At 38.7% G+C, this 12,673-nt stretch overlaps 1 protein-coding gene across 1 annotated transcript; it reads right to left on the bottom strand.

The window, feature by feature from the left end:
- Positions 1-4,285: 4,285 nt before the first annotated feature.
- arpc5la (actin related protein 2/3 complex, subunit 5-like, a) lies at positions 4,286-10,328 on the bottom strand. Its single transcript, XM_081348770.1, has 4 exons — positions 10,054-10,328; positions 8,250-8,322; positions 4,943-5,119; positions 4,286-4,849 (listed from the first exon to the last, which is right to left on the bottom strand). Exons 1-4 carry the CDS (start codon positions 10,194-10,196, stop codon positions 4,787-4,789), a joined length of 456 nt encoding a protein of 151 aa, XP_081204896.1. The 5' UTR covers positions 10,197-10,328; the 3' UTR covers positions 4,286-4,786.
- Between the last annotated feature and the right edge of the window lie 2,345 nt (positions 10,329-12,673).

The raw sequence follows: 12,673 nt of genomic DNA, 5'->3' as shown, positions 1-12,673 counted from the left end.
CCAATGAGGTTCATTCTCGTGTTACGCAGCACGTTTGAGCTTCAGCAAGAACCAATGAGGTTCATTCTCATGTTACACAGCACGTTTGAGCTTCAGCAAGAACCAATGAGGTTCATTCTCGTGTTACGCAGCACGTTTGAGCTTCAGCAAGAACCAATGAGGTTCATTCTCGTGTTACGCAGCACGTTTGAGCTTCAGCACGAAACAATGAGGTTCATTCTCATGTTACGCGGCACGTTTGAGCTTCAGCAAGAACCAATGAGGTTCATTCTCATGTTACGCAGCACGTTTGAGCTTCAGCAAGAACCAATGAGGTTCATTCTCATGTTACGCAGCACGTTTGAGCTTCAGCAAGAACCAATGAGGTTCATTCTCATGTTACGCGGCACGTTTGAGCTTCTGCAAGAACCAATGAGGTTCATTCTCATGTTACGCAGCACGTTTGAGCTTCCGCAAGAACCAATGAGGTTCATTCTCGTGTTACGCAGCACGTTTGAGCTTCAGCAAGAACCAATGAGGTTCATTCTCATGTTGCGCAGCACGTTTGAGCTTCAGCAAGAACCAATGAGGTTCATTCTCATGTTACGCAGCACGTTTGAGCTTCCACAAGAACCAATGAGGTTCATTCTAGTGTTACGCAGCACGTTTGAGCTTCAGCAAGAACCAATGAGGTTCATTCTAGTGTTACGCAGCACGTTTGAGCTTCAGCAAGAACCAATGAGGTTCATTCTCATGTTACACAGCACGTTTGAGCTTCAGCAAGAACCAATGAGGTTCATTCTCGTGTTACGCAGCACGTTTGAGCTTCAGCAAGAACCAATGAGGTTCATTCTCGTGTTACGCAGCACGTTTGAGCTTCAGCAAGAACCAATGAGGTTCATTCTCGTGTTACACAGCACGTTTAAGCTTCCGCAAGAACCAATGAGGTTCATTCTCATGTTACACAGCACGTTTGAGCTTCCGCAAGAACCAATGAGGTTCATTCTCATATTACGCAGCACGTTTGAGCTTCAGCAAGAACCAATGAGGTTCATTCTCATGTTACACAGCACGTTTGAGCTTCCACAAGAACCAATGAGGTTCATTCTAGTGTTACGCAGCACGTTTGAGCTTCAGCAAGAACCAATGAGGTTCATTCTCATGTTACACAGCACGTTTGAGCTTCAGCAAGAACCAATGAGGTTCATTCTCATGTTACACAGCACGTTTGAGCTTCAGCAAGAACCAATGAGGTTCATTCTCATGTTACACAGCACGTTTGAGCTTCAGCAAGAACCAATGAGGTTCATTCTCGTGTTACACAGCACGTTTGAGCTTCAGCAAGAACCAATGAGGTTCATTCTCGTGTTTCACAGCACGTTTGAGCTTCCGCAAGAACCAATGAGGTTCATTCTCATGTTACACAGCACGTTTGAGCTTCCGCAAGAACCAATGAGGTTCATTCTCATATTACGCAGCACGTTTGAGCTTCAGCAAGAACCAATGAGGTTCATTCTCATGTTACGCAGCACGTTTGAGCTTCAGCAAGAACCAATGAGGTTCATTCTCATGTTACACAGCACGTTTGAGCTTCAGCAAGAACCAATGAGGTTCATTCTCATGTTACACAGCACGTTTGAGCTTCAGCAAGAACCAATGAGGTTCATTCTCGTGTTACACAGCACGTTTGAGCTTCCGCAAGAACCAATGAGGTTCATTCTCATGTTACACAGCACGTTTGAGCTTCAGCAAGAACCAATGAGGTTCATTCTCATGTTACACAGCACGTTTGAGCTTCCACAAGAACCAATGAGGTTCATTCTCATGTTACACAGCACGTTTGAGCTTCCACAAGAACAAATGAGGTTCATTCTCATGTTACACAGCACGTTTGAGCTTCCACAAGAACCAATGAGGTTCATTCTCATATTACGCAGCACGTTTGAGCTTCAGCAAGAACCAATGAGGTTCATTCTCATGTTACACAGCACGTTTGAGCTTCCACAAGAACCAATGAGGTTCATTCTCATGTTGCGCAGCACGTTTGAGCTTCCGCAAGAACCAATGAGGTTCATTCTCATGTTACACAGCACGTTTGAGCTTCCACAAGAACCAATGAGGTTCATTCTAGTGTTACGCAGCACGTTTGAGCTTCAGCAAGAACCAATGAGGTTCATTCTCATGTTACGCAGCACGTTTGAGCTTCAGCAAGAACCAATGAGGTTCATTCTCGTGTTACACAGCACGTTTGAGCTTCAGCAAGAACCAATGAGGTTCATTCTCGTGTTACACAGCACGTTTGAGCTTCCGCAAGAACCAATGAGGTTCATTCTCGTGTTACGCAGCACATCTGAGCTTCAGCAAGAACCAATGAGGTTCATTCTCGTGTTACGCAGCACATCTGAGCTTCAGCAAGAACCAATGAGGTTCATTCTCATGTTACGCAGCACGTTTGAGCTTCAGCAAGAACCAATGAGGTTCATTCTCGTGTTACACAGCACGTTTGAGCTTCAGCAAGAACCAATGAGGTTCATTCTCATGTTACACAGCACGTTTGAGCTTCCGCAAGAACCAATGAGGATCATTCTCGTGTTACGCAGCACGTCTGAGCTTCAGCAAGAACCAATGAGGTTCATTCTCGTGTTACGCAGCACGTTTGAGCTTCAGCAAGAACCAATGAGGTTCATTCTCGTGTTACGCAGCGCGTTTGAGCTTCCGCAAGAACCAATGAGGTTCATTCTCGTGTTACGCAGCGCGTTTGAGCTTCAGCAAGAACCAATGAGGATCATTCTTGAGTTACGCAGCACGTTTGAGCTTCTGCAAGAACCAATGAGGTTCATTCTCGTGTTACGCAGCACGTTTGAGCTTCAGCAAGAACCAATGAGGTTCATTCTCGTGTTACACAGCACGTTTGAGCTTCCGCAAGAACCAATGAGGTTCATTCTCGTGTTACGCAGCACATCTGAGCTTCAGCAAGAACCAATGAGGTTCATTCTCGTGTTACGCAGCACATCTGAGCTTCAGCAAGAACCAATGAGGTTCATTCTCATGTTACGCAGCACGTTTGAGCTTCAGCAAGAACCAATGAGGTTCATTCTCGTGTTACACAGCACGTTTGAGCTTCAGCAAGAACCAATGAGGTTCATTCTCATGTTACACAGCACGTTTGAGCTTCCGCAAGAACCAATGAGGATCATTCTCGTGTTACGCAGCACGTCTGAGCTTCAGCAAGAACCAATGAGGTTCATTCTCGTGTTACGCAGCACGTTTGAGCTTCAGCAAGAACCAATGAGGTTCATTCTCGTGTTACGCAGCGCGTTTGAGCTTCCGCAAGAACCAATGAGGTTCATTCTCGTGTTACGCAGCGCGTTTGAGCTTCAGCAAGAACCAATGAGGATCATTCTTGAGTTACGCAGCACGTCTGAGCTTCAGCAAGAACCAATGAGGTTCATTCTTGTTACGCAGCACGTTTGAGCTTCAGCAAGAACCAATGAGGTTCATTCTCGTGTTACGCAGCACGTTTGAGCTTCAGCAAGAACCAATGAGGTTCATTCTCGTGTTACGCAGCGCGTTTGAGCTTCAGCAAGAACCAATGAGGTTCATTCTCATGTTACACAGCACGTTTGAGCTTCAGCAAGAACCAATGAGGTTCATTCTCATGTTACACAGCACGTTTGAGCTTCAGCAAGAACCAATGAGGTTCATTCTCATGTTACGCGGCGCGCTTGAGCTTCCGCAAGAACCAATGAGGTTCATTCTCGTGTTACACAGCGCGCTTGAGCTTCAGCAAGAACCAATGAGGTTCATTCTCGTGTTACGCAGCACGTTTGAGCTTCAGCAAGAACCAATGAGGAGGTTCATTCTCGCTGATCAATGTTTATATGTGAATAAAAGCCTAAATTCAACCTGTTCATCATATAAAGTGAGTCTCAATTCATATGGATTAGTTTTATGATCTTTTTGAAGATTCAAAGATTCAGTTGCATAGCTACAAATGGAGGGATTAAAATCTCTCAGATTTCATTAAAAAGATCTTCATTTGTGTTCCAAAGATGAACAGAGTCTTACGGGTTTGGAATGACATGAGGGTGAGTAATTGATGACAGAATTTTCATTTTTGGGTGAACTAAACCCTTTAAGTGTTAAGTGTAAAGTTAAAAGCATAAAAACTTTTTTTTTTTGCCATTAAAGCCTAAATGTCTAAAAATGATGTCCCCGAGAAGTATATCAGATATGTAATGACCAAATAGTCAGATAAAAAGAAAAGAAATACACTCTTAATGTTCTTTATTGCACCAGGCACTTCACAATAACCCTCCCGACGCCACACTACGAATTGAATTGACCCATAAATCCACCACCTAAATACTATATATTAAACATCATCCTCTTTCTGTACAATAAGAAAAACTGAGAATTGGAACTAAAGAAATGAGAACTACACATCCGAGAGTGAGTGTAAACTAAGTAAAACAAGCAAATAAAACTTTCATATTCATCACAGTATTTAACGCCCTGAAACTGCTGCTCAGGGCTTATACAGCAAAGTCTCTTCATGAGACCCATAGTCCTTCTGTCTCAATTCACAGACTGTCACACAACCGCTCACCTTCATTAGTCGAGAATCGTGTCTTCCGTATATTGAAGAATCAATAATTTACATTAAATATCATACAATATCTCTGTATTGAGTGAAACAATCGCTTGGGGTTGAGTGGTTTTCCCCCGGATAAGGTCGAGTTGTGAGAGAGGAAATTGTCCACGTCTAAGAAAAGAGAAACAAATCTCTCTTATTTCTTTCAGCTTCTCAGACAGATTTTCTCGCAGTCAGCACCCGTACGATGGACCCCAGACCCCCCACAGCGAAAGCCTGAGTGAGAATATGAAGACAAAAATAGAAATAGACATGTGAGATGGAAAAAAAAGGCTAAAAGAAATTGAACCTCTTTATTCCCAGGCCGACCTTTTCGTGCCACTGGAGCAGGATGGCGCTGCTGTTGTCTGAGGGCTTCTCGAAGCCTCTGTAGATGTACTTCATCAGCAGGTCCACTCCGTTCTTGTCCAGGGACTTCACAGCCGGCTCAATATCGCTGCTCTTGAATGAAGTCAGAACTCGTAACACCACCGCCTGGGCCCGCTCCTGAGAGAGGAGGAGGATGGAGCGAAAGAAACAAGTGGAGGTGGTGTAAAAGAGAAACAGCTTGGACCGTTCAAATGCATGTGCTAGTGACGCACCAAAATGAATTTGAAACGTATTTTTATCTTCTGAGAACACGACAGCATACTGAGTTCAGTTATCCGCTTCCCCAAATTTACTTTTCAAAATGTTATTTTCAGTTTTCATCTAAATGAAAACGTTTATAGAGTGGTGCAGGGATGACATCAGAACCCAGACGACTAATTTGTTGCTGGTTCCTTCAAGATTTTACTTTGGGGTTTTACAATGGGGTTTTTAAATTTAGGAGTAAAATAAAGCCTGTGGTAAACATAACTTGACTATACTTTGATGTTTTGTTCTTTAATGTAAATTGCACACACTCATAGCAAAAACACGAATTTTGAAGCAGTTATGTTCATTTTTGAAAACGTTAAACTCAAAAGAAACAGAGGCAAATGAGACTTCCGAGTTCTGACATCATCCCTGCACCACTCTATAAACGTTTTCATTTAGACGAAAACTAACATTTTTAAAATTAAATTTGGGTAAGTGGATAACTGAACTGTTTGCTGTCGTGTTCTCAGAAGATCAATTAAACAAGTCGTAATAATTTTTTTTTTTTTTTTTGAAAATGAGCTGCCTCACGAAATTGTACATATTGCTTCTCAAGCATAATTTTTTGGTTTTCTCTGGATCACTTTCCTGTTTATATATATAATGCTATATATATGTATATATGAAGAGTTCAGATGCAAAAGCCTCTAAGTGCCATCTGAAAATTTCTTCTAGAATGATCATTTTTATCAAGCTCGTATATTTAAGTTCAGTAATTTCACTTAAACTACAAGTAATAAGTAATTTGCATTGCCATTTAAGTGAAATTACTGAACTTAAATATACGAGCTTGATAAAAATGATCATTTTAGAAGAAATTTTCAGATGAACTCTTCATATATATATATATATATATATATATATATATATATAAGCTAAAATCAAAGCTATGCTGAGGTGCTTACTATGGTAGTGAATGGGGCCAATTTTTGGAGGATTTAAAAGCAGGAATGTGAAGCTTATAATTTTGAAAAAGCACTTATATTAATCCTGTTAAAACCTGTGTACTAAGAGCTGTAAAACTGTTCAGTTTTGTATAGTCATATTAGGCATTACGCTGTAAAATTGGATATAACTTTACACAGAAAAGGTTAGCGAGCTAATTCTTTCACACCAAAAACATGTCAACGCATACTGTTATAAATAGTATTTTATTGTTTACCAATCGGCTCCATTCATTTCCATTGCAAATGCCTCAGTATGGCCCAGATTTAGCTATTTTTGAAGAAAAAGAAAGACAAGTAGAAATTAATTTTAGTGGAATCAACATTTAGCAAATGCTGTCAAATGAGCTTAAGTTGTACTGAACCCAGAATACTCCTTTAAACCATCCAGAAGGCTGAATTTCACACCCCTCAAGTTAAAAGAACAGCACATTTAAGGCACACAATGATGCCATTGTCATCACAACCTGTTGTGCACAAATAGGGCCCCTAATAGAACAGTGAGTCCAAAATCACATACTGTCTGAGTAGGTACTACTACATTTCAGTTTACTTCACGACCATTAAAATGTACATTTGATATATTATGAATATATGTAGTATGAATGAAATTCAGATGAATTACATCCGCCATGTTGTTAAAATTAGCCATTCATAAATCCTCTCCCATGGCTAGGGCCCTATAATTTCCGTGATCACGGAATCGCGGAATTGGCAAATTAACGCAGAATCTAGTGTCAACGCGGAATTTCGCGGAATTTTACATATTTGGAATAAAATTCTGTTTTTGTGTGGGAGAAAAACGTATGTCAGAGGAAAATGTAGACCGGGGGAAGCAAATCTGGGCGCAGTGTTTCCCACACATAGACTAATTCATGGCAGTGCGCCACAGAATCAACACCGGCCGCCACATTGCGTTTCGTTATTATTTTATTTTTGCTTACGCTATAGGCTATAAAACACGCGGCGTATTCATTCCGCTGCATTTCCTTTCCCTGCTCTCCCTCCGTCTCTCTGTCACGTCACGTGTCTCTCTCTTTTTGTCTCGCCAAAGCCTTATTTGATCGGTGAGTGATGTATGACTGCTGCGCTTGCGATAGGGCGCATATTACTGAAAGAACGAGCAGAGAGAGAGAGGCCCGGTCGAGTCTTCAAACTGTCTTGCTCTCTCTCGCTCCCTCACGCTTATTAATCTAAATCAATTGAGAATTGAGACGATGGTAAACGATCGGAAGACCGAAGTTTTAAGTGGAACATTCGGATATTTTTTTCCTGAATTAGCCTACCGCTGGGTGTGAATTGTGCAAAAAAAAAAAAAAAAACTTTTTTACGTTGCCTTCTCCTCTGAAAAGCGTTCCGCCCATTCAGCTGACATAAAAAACACTTTCAATAAACTAAACTAAACCTATCCAATGATGAAATGTTTTCTGTGTTGACAAATCTTGTGCGATGCCTACATTATTTAAATCAAAAGTTGTATTTGTTAACATTAGTTAGCCTAATGCATTGTGTGAAGTAAAATAATAAAAATACAGCTGTTCATTGTTTGTTCAACAAAGATTAACAAAGATTAATATAGTAACAAATGTATTGCTCGGGGTTCATGTTAGTTAAGCCTAATACATTCACTAATGTAAACAAATCAAACCACATTTAACACATTTACCTCAATAAATTTAAGGTCATTCCTATTTTATTTGTGTACATTTTAATCATTAATATTAAATACACACTTTTTAAGACTAAAATAACAGTAAAGGGTAAAAAAAAACTGAATTTCCAAAAATTAAAATGGAAAAAACGGAATTTGCAAAAATTTAAACGGAAAAAACGGAATTTGGGAAAAAATAAAAAGGAATTTGGGAAAAAATAAAACGGATTTTATAGGGCCCTACATGGCCTCATGGGATAGTAGTATCCATCGAATAGTACTCTTTTGGCGTACTGTTTTTCGCATTCTACATAGGCAAGTAGAGAAGTATTCAATTTCGATTTCTTCTTGAACATCTGAAATTGATAGATCAAACTGTCTGAGTAACAGAATTGGCTCTTACTTTCACTGCTGGATTCTTGGAGCCGATTGGTGAATTCCTCAAGGCGATGTGAAATGCTGACATCATGTCCCCTGTGCATCACAGTTAGTTAAGGAAAGCTGACCAACCAGTCAGTTGGCCACTCTCAAAGAACCATGAAGAGCATTCCTTAGAGAGAGAAATCTTATTTTTGTGTGGTTGAAATTGTTTTTGATGATTATAATAAAAGTTAACAGAGAAGCTGGTGTTCAGAAGTTTGGTTTGAACATTTCTGGTGTTGATTTCACTGGCTAATCATGACTTTATGTTAGAATATGTTGATTTGAAAACACTTATTCTATCCCAGCTTAATATAGAGACAACTATAAATAAATCATTTGTGGGTTGATTTCTCAGAAAAATTAAAACTCTCTCGGATTCTCTGTGGTATATCGAAACATCATTCTGTTTATAAAAATATCATTCTGGCCATCCCTACACTAGCTCAAATGATTTTGGGGTGGGACTATCTAAAATAATCATCTGAAACTGAACACTAGAATAGTCCATATGCTGATGACATGAACATGAAAATCATGTCTTTATTTCATAGTGAGGGTAAAGGAGGCGTCAGACTCAAACCTCATTAAAGATCCTATAGTCTAAAAATGTGTCTCTGAGCACCAAAAATGGACACAAACGCTGATGACCTGATTAAATAAATGACATCACGCACAGTTGGAGGGAAAAGAGGGGGAGATTTTTTCTCAGAAACTAAATAACTGTTTACGTTCTGAATTGGCAGCTCTGGTGTGTCATTTAACAACACATCTGAAGATTAATGCTTATCTATCACACGTTAAAAATAAACGACCTTGTCATATTCAAGGTTATTCGAGGTTTAAAAAAAATAATGTATCTAGAAAAACCGAAACTAAATTTTGGTTATACTAGCGTCCACGTTACAGTGTAATAATACATTTAAGTACTGAATAATAGTAATTAACTACACGTATTTACTATAGGGTTAGGGTAGGGTTCGTTTAGGGTTAGTTGCATGTAATTATACATAATTTATAGTTATTACTAAAGTAAATACATGTAATAACGTGTGTAACAAAGACGCATTAAAATAAAGTGTTACCTAAAATGTTAATTGAATCAAAAGTAATGGCATTGTTTAAAAAAAGTGCATAAAAATATTTAAATATTCTCAGTCAATGTGTTAGAACCCCTTAAAGATATGAAACCTAAATATAATAAATTATAAAATAATTGATAATTGATATATCACTAACTAAACTAACAAAAATAAAATCTGTGACAACTTTCTAAAACTATTGCAAGGACAAATAAACTATAAATAAAAAATAAAAATGCTAATAAAATAGAAATAAAACCTAAATAGTCTACTTAAAAAACAAACAGAGCTATAATAAATGAATGCAGAAAGTAATAAGCATTTAGCACCAGCGATAACTCCACAAAATAACCTGTTACCTCAAATAAAATAAAAAAACATCAATCATTTCGAACAAACCTAAAACCACATTCCTATCCTAACTATTTGACTGTTATTAACATTCGTCTCAAACACACAGTGAGCTGCCTACACTTGGACAGCAATTCTGGACAATGATGCCTATAGATAGCTGACTGGTGTTTAAACACAACATGTGTCTAAATAATGTACGAGTTAATCTAAACTAGGACAAGGTTGTTTTTGGGTGCCCTTAAAAGAGATGAACTTTTTTCCCTGCCATGTTTTCTAGAGATAATAAACAATATCCGTCATGGATAATATACAGTATAATGGATGATGACAGTGAAGGCAGCTGAAGGATATTGTCCGATGAGCTCGTCCACCTCACAGGCGTCCGGTTCCTGCTGCTGCTCGGCCGCCTCGTCCTGCTCGTCCACGAATTTATTCTCGTCGTATTCGTCGATGTCGACTCCCCGGAATCGTGAGGACAGGGTGTTTTTCGCCATGAGGAGAAGCCCGGGAATGTGCGATAACGGACAGGTCTGCAGCTTCCCTCAGTGACAGTGCAGAGAGCCGTTAATGTGTTCATCTGTCAGTGGGAAGGTGCGGCTGTTATACCTCCTCTTCCTCCTCCTCCTCCTCCTCTTCCTCTCTCCCAGCTCGAGCATCTCCACACATTCCTGCAGAGCGGACACAAATCCCGACTGGAGCGGAAACGGAATTACACTCCATGGTTTACGCTGTGACACTGTGTTTCCGTTTCCTGAGAGGCAACGATGAATGCGGCTTGACTCAAATGAAGTTGCTTAAAAAATGCTATATTGTTGTAAAGCCTTGAAATGTCATCATTTTTAAGGAACGTTGTGTTTATTTTAGAGATAGGTGACCGGCTGCATAAACTGCTTAGACTAGTCTTAAAAGTTAGTCATCTAATTTTATTCTTCAAGACTAGTCCTAAGATTTGATGTGAGCATCAAAGCATATGATTTTCTGAAAGAAAATGTGACAAACTGAAGACTGAAGTAAGTTAATAATGCTGAAAATTCAGAAATAATTTACATTTTAAAATATATTCAAACAGATCATTATTATTTTACATTGTAATAATATTTCACAACATTACTACTGCTTTTACTGTATTTTTATCAAATAAATGCAGCCTTAGTGATCATACAGACTTCTTTCAAGATCATAAAAAAAAATGATTTGAAATGTTCTAGTACAGCATGTTCATTTGTTTTAGGCCTATATGAAATTTATTTTTGTTATTGACATATCCTATCTGATGAACCTATATGTCTCCCAAGGTGAACCTATTGTCTCCCAATGTGTTTGGAAATATGAACAGTTATAAAGTCTGGAGAGTTTGTGACTAATAGCCTACTAAATAATAATTGTAGATTTTGCATTTTAAATTGCACTAGAAAGATTTGGGGTTAACATGTTATAAGGTTTCATTAGTTAACATTATTTATACTTTAGTTAACATGAACTTAAAACTTCTACAGCCTTTATAATTTGTTAATTTCAACATTTAGGCCTACTAATACATTATTAAAATCAAAAGTTGTAGGCTATTTGTTAACATTAGTTAATGCACTGTGAACTAACATGAACAAACAATGAACAGCTGTATTTTTATTAACTAACATTAACAAAGATTAATATCAAGCCCAATTTATACTTCTGCGTCAAACTTAACGCCGTAGCTACGTCGTAGGCTGTGTGTAGCGCGCGTACCCTTCGGCGTACCCTGACGTGCACCTCTCCAAAAATGTAACAACGCGTCAACTCTACGCGGACGCAAGCGCTGTGATTGGTTTGCTAGGACCGCTCCATCGGGTTTTACATGCTCCCTCTGCTGCACGCGTGAACGCGGACAACGACGCAGAAGTATAAATGAAAATCAACGCGTTGCCTACAGCGTAGACTAGAGGCTCCGGCGTAGGTCCGACGCAGAAGTATCAGTTTTTACATATGTATTGGGTCATTGTCAGTTCATGTTAGTTTATACATTAACAAATGTTAATGAATGAGACCTTGTTGTAAAGTGTTACGGATTCAGAGGAAAGATAAGAAAGGTAGAAATTAGAATAAATAGTCTATACAGTTATTGTGTCTGTTTTCCACAGGTCAAAAGCAGAAAGTGACCACTAGAGGACAGCAAATATTTTCAAGTAAATCCAATTTCACAGATGGATCAAATCACCCCACCATCTTGAACACGTGTTTTATTTGTTTACAAAAAAATATTGTTGAATCATATACTGTTTGACAATGTCAGACATGCAGCTTGATGATGCTATTGTCTTATAGAATTGGATTTATTCAACTTTAAACAAGTAAATTAAATTGTCAGGCTCATGTAAATAGAAAACATTTAACTCAAATTTGACTTTAGCTATTACATTGTCTTATAGAATTGGATTTATTAAACTTTAAACAAGCAAATTAAATGATCTGGCTCATGTAAATAGAAAACATTTAACTCAAATTTGACTTTAATGAAATAGCATGCAGATCACTGAGAGTGTCTGACCCAGTCTGTTCCCATATACCATCATGATTATCATGAATTACTTCTAGTATTTTTCTACTTCTACATGTATATGTTTTAGCAGTTGTTCTTGCCTTGCAGCTAGGTAATGTGTATGTTCAGGCTTTATCAATTCCCGGCTTACATCCTCTCTCTTTCATTTTCTGAGGGCAATACAAATATTTACTCTGAGTCTGAACTGGAAGGGAATGCTGGGAGACAGAGACCTCTGGGTATTCCACACAACCCTGCTGCTGTTTTATGAATCTATAGTGTTCATTTAATCAGAAAATCTTTGGCATTGATGAGAGTCTCGAGTTACAGTCTTTGAAAATGTTCAAAATCTGAATAATTCATTCAACATATAACAGGACAGCATATAGATACAAAATGAAAGTGTATGAAGAATGACTGATTTAGAGAGCTGTGAGCATGTCATTGTGTTCT

This window comes from Scardinius erythrophthalmus (assembly GCF_964197995.2).
Source record: "Scardinius erythrophthalmus genome assembly, chromosome: 20".
Taxonomy (NCBI): domain Eukaryota; kingdom Metazoa; phylum Chordata; class Actinopteri; order Cypriniformes; family Leuciscidae; genus Scardinius; species Scardinius erythrophthalmus.
The sequence above is the reverse complement of the archived record's forward strand: the minus strand, read 5'-3'. Positions and strand labels throughout refer to the sequence as shown.

Excerpts from the sequence above, each read along its gene's own strand:
- arpc5la (XM_081348770.1), bottom strand. The coding sequence starts at position 10,196 with ATGGCGAAAAACACCCTGTCCTCACGATTCCGGGGAGTCGACATCGAC. Across the intron at positions 8,323-10,053 it reads GTGGACGAGCTCATCGGACA|AGGGGACATGATGTCAGCAT; the intron begins ATATCCTTCAGC and ends ACTGTGATGCAC. Across the intron at positions 4,850-4,942 it reads TGCTCCAGTGGCACGAAAAG|GCTTTCGCTGTGGGGGGTCT; the intron begins GTCGGCCTGGGA and ends ATTCTCACTCAG.